Below are 15,139 nucleotides of genomic sequence, written 5' to 3'. Positions count from 1 at the left end.
CTCACACACACACTCTCTCTCTCGCTCTCTCACACACACACACACACACACACACTCTCTCTCTCACACACACACTCTCTCTCTCGCTCTCTCACACACACACACACACACACACACTCTCTCTCTCTCTCTCACACACACACACTCCTTTGACCCAAACAGAGTTAGCATAGGTGAGCTCTTCTGCCAAGTCACGCAAAGCTGGATTTAGTGGATAATTTGTAACATGTTCTGAATGTAAACGGCGGCTGACGGGCCTCACACTAAAACCACATTATTCATCCATCAGATAAAAGGCTTTGATTTGGATCATCTGGGGCAGGAGATGCACGCTTCATCACCGTCTGTGAATCACTTGTCATTTCATGCAAATGTTTTGAGTTTTATCTTTCAAAAAAGCATGTTTCCCTCTCTATATCTGAGCCCAAACACAATCAAAAGCGTGGGTGATTCTGGCAGCGTGAACCAAGGACACGTCGACTGAGTTTATCAAAGCCTTGAATCTAAATGGAATCTGTTAAAGCCTAAAACAACACAGAGACTGAACATCAACGAGCGATTCCCTCAAGACCACGACCGGCTCACATTTCAACATCAAAAACACACCAAAATAAAACCTATTTTAGAATCACTGCATCATGACAGTTAAACACACAGAATTTAACCAACAACTTCTCATTACCGTAATGCAAAAAACAAGGATATATATTTCAGTTTTAAATATATTTCAAGATGCAAATATTATTGTAACTATTAAAATAATTCAGTTAATATAAATTATAAACATTATATGTATTTAAAATGGATAATATTGATAATTATTTTAAATATAAATAGTTTTAATAATCCATAATTTTAATTATTAATTTAATCCAATAATTTTAATTATTGATAATTTATGCTGTAGACTGCAAAACTAAATCTTATCTTGTTTTTCAGTACAAATACCTAAACATTCTTAAATCAAAACATTTCCTCAAGATATTAACTAATTTTCTGAAAAATGTACAATTGTCCGAGACAACAAATTATGACAGAAAAAGATTACTATAAATTATATTTAAATAATACTTAAAAAAACATGTTGTGCAGCATTTACTTTGTCAAAAATGCAATGGTTTGTTGTAAAGTAATTATTATATTTTCATTTGATTGCATTTGAAAAGAAAATAAAAAAATGAAAGTTTTATGAATTCATTTGATTAGACATGCTCTCAGATGATAATCATTTATCCCGTTAAAATTAAATCCAGAAAAATGAAAACAGAAACAGAATTTGGGTGAAATGGGACGTTCTGTGAGGATCAGAGGTGTGTTCTCCTCCAGAGGGAGCCGCTGCCCTTCTGCACACATGAAGATCATTAGCACAGATAGAAAACACACTTTCTCAAAACTTTACACACAAATCCAAGAATTGCACACAAAATGCAAAATGTCTCACATCTCTGGAAAAATAAAGCACTGCATTCAAAATATCACAAACACATCTCAAAAGCAAACACCTTTCCCATGATATTAATTCCTGTTCGATTGCTGTGTGTTACATAGAGAACTGTGTGTTGTGTTTTATGAAAACTGAGTCAAAGGCTGAGAATTAATGTCTGTTGGTGTGTGCTTCTATAGTTATATAATCTGCTCTTTCTGATTTGTGACGCTGATCTCAGCTTGATTGTACCTGATCACACAGCTGCTGTTCTACACACTTTCCTTTCTCTAAGCCAAGACAATGATCAAACATCCAGAACCGATGGACAGAGAGACATTAATAGCAATAAACGAAAAGCATAACTGTCTCCCGTCCCCTCAGCGGGACGCTTACGTTTATGTCACTATAATACAAATAAATCCTAATCTAACCATGAAAACATTATACTAAATTATTTTAAGGTAAGTGGTTGCAATCAATTTATTTTAGCAACATTTAAATAAACAAATTAAGTTGACTAACTTTCAGCAAAATTTGTTTATTTAAATGTAGCTAAAATAAATTGATTGCAACCACTTACCTTAAAAACATTTAGTAAATTCAATGAATCATTTGTTTCAGTGTATATATCACTGGAAAGGTCTAAGACTCCTAAATAGATATTTTACTAACACTGTTTTACAAAGGATATTACGTTACAAATGATGTAGGAACAGTAATAATTATTTTATGACAAGAGCGTACATCAAAAATCTGCATCATAACAGGAGCTTTGTCACAAAAAGTCTTTCTTCATTGCCTTTGTACTTGTCTCGCATAAAGTATATATCAATTGAAAATCTCAAAATTCATCTTTTGAAAATATTGATTTGAATGTAGTTTTTTGACAGACCCCTGCAAAACTGGCGAGAGCTAACCTAACACATGCTGTTCTTCCCGCAGACCGTGCTGGTGTTTCCCGGTGTAGTGCCGAATTCTGACCCCCGCCAGATTATTACCCCCTAGTATTGTTAGGGTTAGGTGTGGGGGAGGGGTTATTATTAGGGGTGGGGTTATAATTTGGGGGGGTAATAATTTGGCAGGGAGTCGAAAATAGGCACAACACCGGTCCTGACGCCATGATGGTGGAGGAACTGTGTATTTGAAGTTATTTTGGAATTATTATTGAAAAGGAATTGATTTAGAGGTGCTTTATGTGATTTGATTTTGTTAATGTTTGTGTATTTTTGGGACAGATTGCCACAGTTTTTATTTAATTTGTCTCGTTCTTTTTTAGTTTTGTTTATTTTGAATTGATTTGAGTTTTGTATTTTTGTTTTGAGTAATTGCCGGCCGTGACTTGTGCATCATATTTGTTTTCCTGCCCTGTGAGGTGGAGATTAAATAAAAAGGGTATATTTATTAACTGACTGGAGGATCTTATAGTGAGTGTTTGTACCCACACAACACACATATAAATATATTTAATATATAAATGTAACATTTTTCTTAAATATATGCATGTGTGTGTATTTATATATATATAATAAATATACACAGTACACACAGATATATTATGTAAACAAAAACGTTTATTTTGGATGCGATTAATCGCGATTATAATCGTGTGACAGCACTATATATATATATAGGCCTATATATGACTTTTGTCAGACACCACAGAAGGTTTGGGCTGATTTCCTATAAGAATCATTTAGTAATAACACTTACACTGATCATTATAGTTAACTTAGTTGATTTATTCTAGTTAATAGTCACCATCTGAACTCACCAGTCCTTGAGAGTGAATAAACTCGTTTTCTTCTCCGTCTGTTTCTCCATCTCAAACATCAGCGTCGCGTCTGTTGCTAGGAAACCGCCCGGCGCTCCGCTTCCTGCGGCGCGGGAGTGTTTCCGGTGCGTGGTGCACACGTGGGTTTGTTGTAGTGATGTCGGATGAGGAGAGCAGCGCTCTGAGCGGCCTGCGGATCGCGTCGTACGCCTCGCTGGATGCTGCGCAACGCGCCGGCCTAATGAAGTGCTCGCGGTGCGGCGCGTCGCGCATGTTCTACTGCTACAGCTGCTGCGCGCTGGTCGGGCTGGAGACGCGGGACGTTCCGAGCGTCGAGGTGCGTGAAAACATCGCGACGCGACCAGAATCATTATTCATACTAGCGTCAGTAATGACTTCATTTAGTATGCATTAGATTATAACTGAGCGCATCTAAAGGAACAACCCTAACGGAAATGAGCCATGGTTTTATTATTATAGTTAAATTGTAGTAACCATGGTTTTATTATAGTTAAATTGTAGTAACCATGGTTTTATTATAGTTAAATTGTAGTAACCATGGTTTTATTATTATAGTTAAATTGTAGTAATCATGGTTTTTTGGCGTATTGACTACCATTTGTATAACCACAGATTTACTACAACTACCATGGTTAAACTATGGCTAGTGTTGCAAAACCATGATTACTTTGTGGTTACCATGGTTTAACTATAGTAACTATGTTTTTTTGGTTTTATTTGTAGTAAAACCATGGTTAATTTTGTAAGGGAACTCAGCATAAAGAGGCTATTCTGCCATAATTTTCTCAGCCAAACCTCTTCTTCTGTGGAACCCAAAAGGAGATGTTTAGCAGAATGTTCACACGGCCTTTTTAACATTCAGTGAAAGTAAATGGGGACTGATACTGTAAAGCTTCAGTGACAATAAAAGTCTAAAGTTTAAGTCATTATTAAAGTACTCATATTTCCCAGAACTGAAAAACTAAAACAATACAAAACCCAAAACTTGTCACTGTTAAATAAATTTAATATGTGGTGCTCTTTAATTAATTAATTAAATTATAACATATATTTTATATTATATTATATAATATTACAAAACATTCTGAGAAATTTATAAATCACTGTTAAATTTAATATGTGGTGTGTGTGTGTGCATATATATATATATTTTTTTTTTTTTATGTGTATATTTAGTATTTATAAAGTTTTAGCTTTTAGTTTTGGATCTGTTTTTAGTTGTTTTAATACTACAATTGATTGCTTTTGTTGTCCTCATTTGTAAGTCGCTTTGTATAAAAGCATCTGCTAAATGACTAAATAATTGACTATATATATATATATATATATATATATATATTTTAAGACATTATGAGAAATTTATTTAAAATCCAAAACTTGTCACTGTTAAATATATTTAATATGTGGTGCTCTTTAATTTATAAAAAAAATTATATTATAAGATTTATATTATATACTATTATGAGAAATGCATTAATTATTTGGTTTTTACATTGTTTGTCAAAGGCCTTGAGAACCTACTGAATTTGACTAGTGTATTTATGATTATGATAATAAAATAATATGATAAATACCAGTTTGCAGCATAACAAACAGCTGAAATAACTGGATGCGAATGACTCTGGCAGACTCGTACGTTAAAGTTTGAAATTACATAAAAAATAAGGTGGATAAGGAGACTTACTGGTTCTCATCTGAGTTTAATTTAAATGTGCACAAATAGAGCTGTTATGAGTTTCATTTGTGGACCCAATTCTTCACGGTTCCTCGAGTTATTAACTGTTTTAAGAATGGTGGTTTTGGATTTACGAGTGAAATAAGTTCTGCGGTGAGCATTACTAAGAGATGCTCTACAACACGAGTTACTCCATAAATCCAAAACCACTTTTTTAAAAACCCACTGGAAATTCCTGAGGGGAACATATGGCTCGCAAATACTCATTCTTCTCATAGTTTAGAGAAGCAAAACGATTTCAGAGCATGATTTTCGGTTGATGTTCATCACACACGGCTGTCAGAGGAATAATCATCTCCTTTTTACGAGCTGTGGAAAATAGGGTTGGAATCGAAATTCAATTCCAATTCCAGAATCGGTTTTCCTAAGACAAGAACGCATTTTGGTTTTAGGACAGCTTTGAAGAAATGTTTTGATCCACTTCAAATGTTGAGCAGTGTATTTGTCTTTGAATCATTCATTCAAGAGATTCATTCAAAACACTGATTCATCCAGTAATGAAACGAGTGAGTCATTGAATCATTCCATGCATAAATTCCATGAGATTTTGTTTAGTTGTCTAATATTTTTCTTCAGAATTTTGAGAGAACTACAACCTCCATATAAAAAAAAAAAAGCCTCAATTTATCCAGAATCTTAATTGAGTCCAGTTTTTATGTAGCCGGCTGATTTTTGTTTATGGTATTCCATAGCAGTGTTGGGTAAGTTACTCTAAAAAAGTAATTAATTACTAGTTACTAATTACATCTTCAACAGTGTACTGTACAAATTACTCTCTCCAAAAAGTATTTAATTACTTATTACTTTCTAAATCCTATATCAGCCTCGATAAGTTAATGATACGTGGATAGACATGAAATGGTTCAATAATAGATTCTGTAATATTCAATAATATTCTGGTCACACTTTAGATTAGAGTCCAATTCTCACTATTAACAACTAACTATTAACTATGACTTTTGCCTCAATATACTCCTAATTACTGCTTATTAATACTTAGTAAAGTAGTTGTTGACAAGTAAGTTGGAAAGGATTAAGGATTTAGAATAAGGTCTTGCAGAATAAAACATTGTGCTTTTTAAATAATAATAAACAGCCAATATAACAGTAATATTCATGCTAATAACCAACTAGTTAATAGTGGGAACTAGACACTAAAGTGTTACCAATATTCTTCATAACTCACCAAAGTATTTAAAGTGAGAAGGGTACATAAAAAGCATGCATTTTAAGGTTAGACTTTCAATTTTGATGTTAAATCCACTATAAATGTTTTACAGTCTAAACACAGTATTGAGTTCAATTACATAAGAAGTAAATTTCTTTACTTTTTCAAGGGAAAAGTAATTCAATTACAGTAATTAATTACTTAGAAACTACAAACCCGATTCCAAAAAAGTTGGGACACTGTACAAATTGTGAATAAAAACAGAATGCAATGATGTGGAAGTTTCAAATTTCAATATTTTATTCAGAATACAACATAGATGACATGTCAAATGTTTAAACTGAGAAAATGTATAATTTTAAGGGAAAAACAAGTTTATTTTAAATTTCATGGCATCAACACATCTCAAAAAAGTTGGGACAAGGCCATGTTTACCACTGTGTGGCATCCCCTCTTCTTTTTATAACAGTCTGCAAACGTCTGGGGACTGAGGAGACAAGTTGCTCAAGTTTAGGAATAGGAATGTTGTCCCATTCTTGTCTAATACAGGCTTCTAGTTGCTCAACTGTCGCATCTTCCTCTTTATGATGCGCCAAATGTTTTCTATGGGTGAAAGATCTGGACTGCAGGCTGGCCATTTCAGTACCGGATCCTCCTCCTACGCAGCCATGATGTTGTAATTGATGCAGTATGTGGTCTGGCATTGTCATGTAGGAAAATGCAAGGTCTTCCCTGAAAGAGACAACGTCTGGATGGGAGCATATGTTGTTCTAGAACTTGGATATACCTTTCAGTATTGATGGTGCCTTTCCAGATGTGTGCGCTGCCCATGCCACACGCACTCATGCAACCCCATACCATCAGAGATGCAGGCTTCTGAACGGAGAGCTGATAACAACTTGGGTTGTCCTTGTCCTCTTTAGTCCGGATGACATGGCGTCCCAATTTTCCAAAAAGAACTTCAAATTTTGATTTGTCTGACCACAGAACAGTTTTCCACTTTGCCACAGTCCATTTTAAATAAGCCTTGGCCCAGAGAAAACACCTGCGCTTCTGGATCATGTTTAGATATGGCTTCTTTTTTGACCTATAGAGTTTTAGCCGGCAACGGCGAATGGCACGGTGGATTGTGTTCACCGACAATGTTTTCTGGAAGTATTCCTGAGCCCATGTTGTGATTTCCATTACAGTAGCGTTCCTGTATGTGATGCAGTGCCGTCTAAGGGCCCGAAGATCACGGGCATCCAGTATGGTTTTCCGGCCTTGACCCTTACACACAGAGATTGTTCCAGATTTTCTGAATCTTTGGATGATATTATGCACTGTAGATGATGATAATTTCAAACTCTTTGCAATTTTTCTCTGAGAAACTCCTTTCTGATATTGCTCCACTATTTTTCGCCGCAGCATTGGGGGAATTGGTGATCCTCTTGCCATCTTGACTTCTGAGAGACACTGTCACTTTGAGAGGCTCTTTTTATACCCTATCATGTTGCCAATTGACCTAATAAGTTGCAAATTGGTCCTCCAGCTGTTCCTTATATGTACATATGTACATTTTCCGGCCTCTTATTGCTACCTGTCCCAACTTTTTTGGAATGTGTAGCTCTCATGAAATCCAAAATGAGCCAATATTTGGCATGACATTTCAAAATGTCTCACTTTCAACATTTGATATGTTATCTATATTCTATTGTGAATAAAATATAAGTTTATGAGATTTGTAAATTATTGCATTCCTTTTTTATTCGTAATTTGTACAGTGTCCCAACTTTTTTGGAATCGGGTTTGTAGTTACACCCAACACTGTCCAGCAGCAATTAAAGGTTTTGCAAAAAGAGACAGAATAAATGTTTTATATCTAAATGTTTGACTTCATTTTTTTTAAAACATTGGATAAGAAACTAGAAATCGATATCGGCAGAATCGGAATCGATCAAATTCAAACAATATCCAACCCTAGTTTGGAAGAGTTCTGCAGTGTTTGTTAAAGCTCATGTCTGCTGTCTTTCAGCTGCCGGTCAAGATCGACATCATCAAACACCCCAACGAAACGGACGGAAAGAGCACAGCAGTGCAGGCCAAGCTGTTAGCGCCGCGGGATGTCAGCATCTACACCTACCCCTGCATCCCTGAGCTTGACCAGAGCAAAGAAAATGTGAGCCATATCCGTCGAATTTAAAATATAAATCCACATTCGACGTTGCATTTGAATTGTAGGTGTGCGTCAGGCAGCCTTATCAGTGGTGCACGAGATGCGATGACGATGTAGGTAGGGATGCATGATATTATCGGACCAATATCGGTATCGGTCGATAATTTTAAATGTAAATATCGGCATCTGTTATTATGCCGATATGTCTTGCCGATAAGAGGAATACATTAACTCACATGTGCTCAGGGTGTGTTAGCGATTAGAGCACGTCAGCAGTGTGGCTTGTTCTTAAAGCAAAGTTTTGCCTGAATGACAATTAGACTCACTCTTTTGGATTGCTGCATTTAAACTGAGATGATAGAGTAAACACCCCAGGTCCTAATGGAGCATGCTTTTTATGTACCCTTCTTTATATATCAGTATATATAAAATTATTTAATTTAAGTGTCATGTTTGTGATTTTATTAATTTTTTGTTCATGTAAGCTATAGCTTCTGATCTTTAAATCAAAACATACCGATGATTTTATGGCATAAATTACTGCTTTATTTAATCAAAAACACAGTCTAAATATTATTTGTGTATTTTGCTTTCATTTTATTAGAAGTAGGCCAACAGCGCTCCCTACGGAATTAAAACTCCTTACCGAGCAGGCATTAATGTATTCCTCTTATCGGCAAGACACATCGGCATAATCTTTCATATCGGGTTTGAAGAAATGTGCATTAGTAATATTTTGCTCGATATACCCACTTGTGGCCTCAAGAGAGAAGCCAAAATTTTAATATAATTTGAATATTGATAACATTTAAGTACAAAATTTGAATTTAGTTTTTTGACAGACCCCTGCAAAACTGGCGAGAGCTAACCTAACACATGCTGTTCTTCCCGCAGATCGTGCTGGTGTTTCCCGGTCCTGACGCCATGATGGTGGAGGAACTGTGGGAGCATTTCTCTGCCGATGGTGAGCCGAGAGTGAAGAGGTTAAAGGTGACCGACGCAGATCCTGAGACGCACAGCTGCCCGATCCAGAGAGTGGTGTTCATCGACAGCACCTGGAACCAGACGACCAGAATCATCACAGACGAACGCCTTCAAGGTGCAGAAGACTGTCATCTCTCTGTGTGTTTAACTCAGGCGTAAATTTGCAAAAAGTTCATGAAGATGAAGAAAGACAAACAAAATGCAAAAACTGAAATGTGACAAGCATTCAGTGTCTAATTACAATGTCAGGTGTGAAATTATCCTTTGCCTTGTGCTGCTAGAAAACTGATTTGGGTGTTTCTAGTAGAAATGGGCATCCTTTTAAAAATTGCTTCTTATTATGCTCTAATATTTGGTGATAAGATAGCAAATTTATAAGCAATTATTTGTAGGCTGGACATTTGTGACCCTGGAGCACAAAAGCAGTCATGAGTAGCACAGGTATATTTGTAGCAATAGCCAACAATACATTGTATGGGTCAAAATTATACATTTCTCTTTTATGCCAAAAATCATTAGGATATTAAGTAAAGATCATGTTCCATGAAGATATTTAGTTAATTTTCTACTGTAAATATCTCAACTTAATTTTTGATTAGTAATATGCATTGCTAAGAACTTCATTTGAACAACTTTAAAGGTGATTTTCTCAATATTTAGATTTTTTTGCACCCTCAGATTCCAGATTTTCAAATAGTTGAAAAGAAAAAAAATCTCAAATCTCACGTACACATTATTTTTTGGTCAAAATGTCCAGAACATAACGTAAAAATGGAAACAAGAAAAATCATGTTTGCAAACATCACATGATGACTCGATTGCAAAAAAAATAAACAAAATATGCAAATAATAATTACAAATAGATTTTGTACAGATGTTATATATAATGAGTAGTGAATCAAAATAAATGATCTAAAAACACAAATGCCATACTGGATAATCCATAAACTAGAAACAATCAAAATTCACAGGAAAGATGACGGTATTAATTCTTCACTTGCTTTTTTGATTGTCTTTGTATTTTGTTTTTGCAACTTCTCACCAGTTTGAGTTATTGAGTTTCTGGCGATTTGGATTATCTCAGATTCACGGGTGTTATTTCTCCACAGCTTTACCAAAAGTGGAGCTGAAGAGCAGAAGAACCTGTTTTTGGCGGCATCAGAAAGGGTGTCCAGACACATACCTGGCCACAATAGAGGCTGTTTACTACTTCTTAAAGGATCTGCACAGCCACTATTTCTCCGAGTACACAGGAGAATACGATAACCTGCTGTTCTTCTTCTCATTCCTGCATAAACTGATCAACAAAGCCAAACAGGCTGCTGGGAAAGTGTGACAAGTGTCACGTGTGTTTTATTTGAAAGCTGAATGGACTGGATGCAGTTTGTCACAGTGAGATTTATACTTTTATTTACAAGTCAAAAGCATTTACTGATTGGCTTCTTGTTTTTAAGGCACTTTAATGTGTAATAAAGCGGTTTTCTTGTGCACTTGTCTCGAGCTGTGTGTTAGTAAAAGGCCTCTCTGATTTTGGCCTGTAAACTGTCGCAGGTCTTCTTGGCGTCTCCCAGCAGCATGGCTGTGTTGGGCTTGTAGAAGATGGGATTGTCCACCGCTGCGTATCCCACACCCAGCGTACGCTTCATCACGATCACCTGCACACACACACACACATGCTCCAGTCATGACTGATTCACTGTTCATACTAGGACTGGATTTATCACATTAATTTGGTGCGATTAATTCTGGAAAAAATGCATTGATGCAGTTTCATTTATGCAACATGATGCAGGACGAATAAAGTCTATTAGAATGCATTTATATGAGCCTAAAATTGAAGATATGTGGACCAAAAAAAATAAATAAAATCACCCTCTTATATTTATATCATATGATATAATTTAGCAATATCACACCAGCAGGAGAACTGTTTTTCCCCAATATCTGCATGATTGCAAACGTCATACTGATTTATACAACAGTTCAGTAAACAAGAAGTTAATATTGTTACATTTTAGACACGATATTGTCTATTTTCATCGATTTAGCAAATGAAAATTGTTCCAATCAAGGTCACAGCAGAACTGTTGAGTCTCTGATCGACATGCAGTGCTGATTCGTTACTGAATGCAAGATGCAAATTAGCACCTGCTATAATCTCTATGTGCAGTGCATTTTTTCCAGTCTGTGACTGGAATCATGTTTATTGTACTGTCCCTATCTACTGTAAATAAATGAATCCACGTTTTTGAACAAATTGAGTGAGTGAATGATTCAGTGGGTCATTTATAAAGACAGTCACTTGCTTCATTTCTGAATGAATCGGTTGAATGAATGATTCAATGACTCCCTCATGAAGACATTGACTTGCTGCCAACTACTGGAGTTTTTAATTTCATTTTGAGAGCATCATTTCATATTTCAATATTAATTTAAAAACTAGTGCTGTCAAACAATTAATTGAATCATAAAAATAAAATATAAAGTTTTTGTTTACATGTGTGTGTACTGTGTATGTTTATTATGTATATATAAATACACACACATTCATGTATATATTTAAGAAAAATGTTACGTTTATATGTTACATATATTTATATATGATATGTATATGTGTGTTTCTTTATATATACATAATAAATATACACACATAATATGTAAACATAAACTTTTATTTTGGATGCAATTAATCGTTTGACAGCACTATATATAAAAAAACATTAATACCCAATTTATTATCATTATGCAATGTTGAATCAAAATATTTCTTTCTGAAGCTACTTTTTGTAATGTATATTTAATGCTTTTCTCATTTTAACACAATTATGACTTCAAATGATCTTTTAGAGGGTGATTTCTCAACCAAAATTGATGTGTGGTTAATTTGCGACTGCCACATAATTTAATTAATTGACAGTTTTAATAGTTACAGTAAACCTCTCACCTGTTTGGACTTCCAGACTTCTAGCACAGGCATCCCGGCGATGATGGAGTTGGGATCCTCCTGTGCGGCCGAGTTGACCGTGTCGTTGGCCCCGATCACGAGCGCCAGGTCAGTTTCTGCACAGACATAGAGAGAACAATCAGAAGGTCTATTAGGCGCTCTCATGCGATGGGATCGGGTTTCTCCTTGCTCTACATGCTTATCTGCACCAGCTAAACAAAAACACATGCTGCCCCCCGACTCTGACCGCACAGACGCCAGTCGCTGCAACACGGGGTTGCTGGGATATGTTGCATGTCTATGCACAATTACATAATCAAAGTGAATTATTACAAAGATCAGAGTCCACATGTGTCCTGACCGCTGCCAAACAACTTTACTGCGGTCTGTGGATCATCGGCTCATCTGTCTGACAGATAGGAGACGCACTTCACACTGCGTGCGTGAGCTGCACCTCAAAAAAAAAAAGACTTTGCATGTGCTATCATTTCACAACTTTGAGTCATATTTTTTTTTTAAAGAAATTAAAACTTGCATGCATTAAAATTAAATGTTTATTGAGCAGCAAATCAGCATATTAGAATGATTTCTGAAGGATCATGTGACTCTGAAGACTGGAGTAATGATGCTGAAAATACAGCTTTGATCATAGAAATAAATTACACTTTAACTGTATATTCACAAGGAAATTTTATATTTTAAATTATAATAATATTTCACAATTTGTATTATATTTTTATCAAATAAATGCAGCCTTGATTTGAAAGAGACTACTGTTTTAACAGTAGTGTAGACAGATACTAAAGATTCAGAGTTGATGTAATAGTTGGAATAGTTATTTAAATACTAATAGGGGTGGTTTCCCAAACAAGGTTTAAATTAAGCCAGGAGTAGGCTTAATTTAGAATAGTTAATCATGGTTTTAAAAATGGATTTCTGAAACACAGACTAAATACAGATTACTAACTCGAGTCCTAAACTAAAATAAACTAGATTAATTTAAAACCAGCTGTGTTAATCTGAATTAGTGCGACAGAGGTTGCCTATAAAACATCGAATGAACCAAGAAAAGCTTAATTGTATGGAACTGAGAAGCAAATCCAAAGAAAACAATAGCAGCGGCAACCCCCCCCCCCCAAAAAAAAACTTACTTAAAAAGAGAAAACATTTTTAAAGTAAGCACAGCAAAGTAAACTGCACACATGAAGTGTTGAATAGATATGTCTTAGCAATGAATTCTATTCTTGCAATCAGCTGTTGTTATCAGTTTTGCAACGTTTTTATTATTATTATTATTATGTTATACATAAAGCAGTTGTTTTATTGAGAGAGACATGGTCAGAATTATAATAATAATTCATTACATTTATATAGCGCTTTTCTAAGCACTCAAAGCGCTCTACATTGTGAGGGGTGGTGTCTCCTCGTCCACCACCAGTGTGCAGCATCCACCTGGATGATGCGACGGCAGCCATAGTGCTCCAGAACACCACCACACACCAGAATTATATTGGCACTACATCTTTTAGGACTATGATCAATGACAGTATAGAGGAAAATAAATCTGTAATGTTTATACTTTTGATCTTTCAAAAAGTAAATCAAAATAAAATAAAATAAATAAATCACAAAAATCTAACCTTCCAACAAAATCACTATGAAAATCATTTAATATTTTTCATCATTCATCAGAAAAACAGATGTGCAGCAACAGATTGTAGAGCTTTAAAGACTGGAGACACAACGTTAATCTGAAGTTAAACCTGCCTCCTGGTAGGTTTGATTTAAGCCTCAATTTAGTCCTGAAGTAGCTAACATTTTTGATATTTAAAATACATTTATTTATAGTTCAAACCTATTAACATATTTACTGACAGATACTTACTGATATAAAAATTATAATTAAACTATTACTTGTGCACAACGCACTTTTCCTAATATTAAGTCTAAAATGTGTTTTAATGTAACTTTTGATGAGGATTGTACGATATTTGAATAACATCAGACTATGTATAATATATGCAAAATATTTAAAGTGTACTGTTTGTTTACAAACAAAAGTGTATACTCTGCATGAAATAAATGTATTTCAAATACATTAAAGTATATTTATTTTTCACTAGGGTAGTCTTCCTCCAGGAAATCTGCCTGTTAAATTCTGGACCAGACTAAGTCTAAGACTATTTAAAGCCATGACAGAGAAAGCAGATTTCTTTTAATCTGGTTTAAAGGGCTATTTTAGTCTAGGACCATTGAGGTCCCCGAGGTCCGGACTCTGTATTTTTACAATAACAGAAGTTGTAAAATAATTGCCTTATATTAGTTCTGCATAGATAAAAAGCCAAGATAACATCTCATCTGAGATGCCTCAGCGGTCTTACAGCGCTCATCAATGTCAAAGTGATGATGGCCAATCAAATCAAAGTAGGCTGGGTTTATGTTCACAGGCACTGAGTGTAAAAATCCAGCTCGATGCCTCAGACAGTTATGAAGTGCAAGATGTACGTAGCTAAACCAAATATTTCCTATTTGGCTGCTGTTTTACGATAGAAATGTTAAACGACCACAGAAATATGCAGGGATTTAAACTAATAAACTTTTGTCTAATTCCGCTTATACTAAGTCTAATACTATTTCATAATTGTCAATGTGATGAGGCAAGAGACATTAACGAATCTGTTTTCATCATTAGGCATAGGATTAATAAAGTGAGTGCACAAATTGTGAATGCATAAAAAAAACTCATAATTATCCTGGTAGCCTTCAGTAAAATCCTTTGTCTAAATGATTCAACATGAATATCAGCTGACCCAATATTTACGATCTTCATTTACACAGACGATAATGAAAAGACTGTATCAGTCAAAGCTCAGCTTTGGGAAGGGAATAGATACATGGAAAGAGTGATAAAGACATACGTGATAAAGAGAATGAA

The 15,139-nt window shown here is 35.1% G+C and overlaps 2 protein-coding genes across 3 annotated transcripts in view; one reads left to right on the top strand and one right to left on the bottom strand.

Annotated features, from left to right (window-relative positions):
- The first annotated feature begins 3,310 nt into the window (after window positions 1-3,310).
- On the top strand, window positions 3,311-11,755 carry LOC306887963 (tRNA-uridine aminocarboxypropyltransferase 1-like). The gene is made up of 4 exons (XM_079446025.1): window positions 3,311-3,534; window positions 8,136-8,279; window positions 9,171-9,375; window positions 10,370-11,755. The coding sequence occupies exons 1-4, from the start codon at window positions 3,355-3,357 to the stop codon at window positions 10,594-10,596; spliced, it is 756 nt and encodes a 251-aa protein (XP_079302151.1). The 5' UTR covers window positions 3,311-3,354; the 3' UTR covers window positions 10,597-11,755.
- Window positions 10,582-15,139, bottom strand: part of nnt2 (nicotinamide nucleotide transhydrogenase 2) — a 40,199-nt gene continuing 35,641 nt past the window's right edge. For both annotated transcript variants that reach the window (XM_079446020.1, XM_079446021.1), the window contains 2 exons: window positions 12,205-12,320; window positions 10,582-10,915 (listed from right to left, as the gene is read on the bottom strand). In XM_079446020.1, the coding sequence (XP_079302146.1) occupies window positions 10,769-10,915; window positions 12,205-12,320 (263 nt within the window). In that variant the 3' untranslated portion in view covers window positions 10,582-10,768. The remainder of the gene's footprint in view (window positions 10,916-12,204; window positions 12,321-15,139) is intronic.

Source organism: Barbus barbus, assembly GCF_936440315.1.
Source record: "Barbus barbus genome assembly, chromosome: 22".
Lineage (NCBI taxonomy): Eukaryota > Metazoa > Chordata > Actinopteri > Cypriniformes > Cyprinidae > Barbus > Barbus barbus.
Note: the sequence above shows the minus strand (reverse complement) of the source record. Positions and strands in the feature narration are given on the sequence as shown.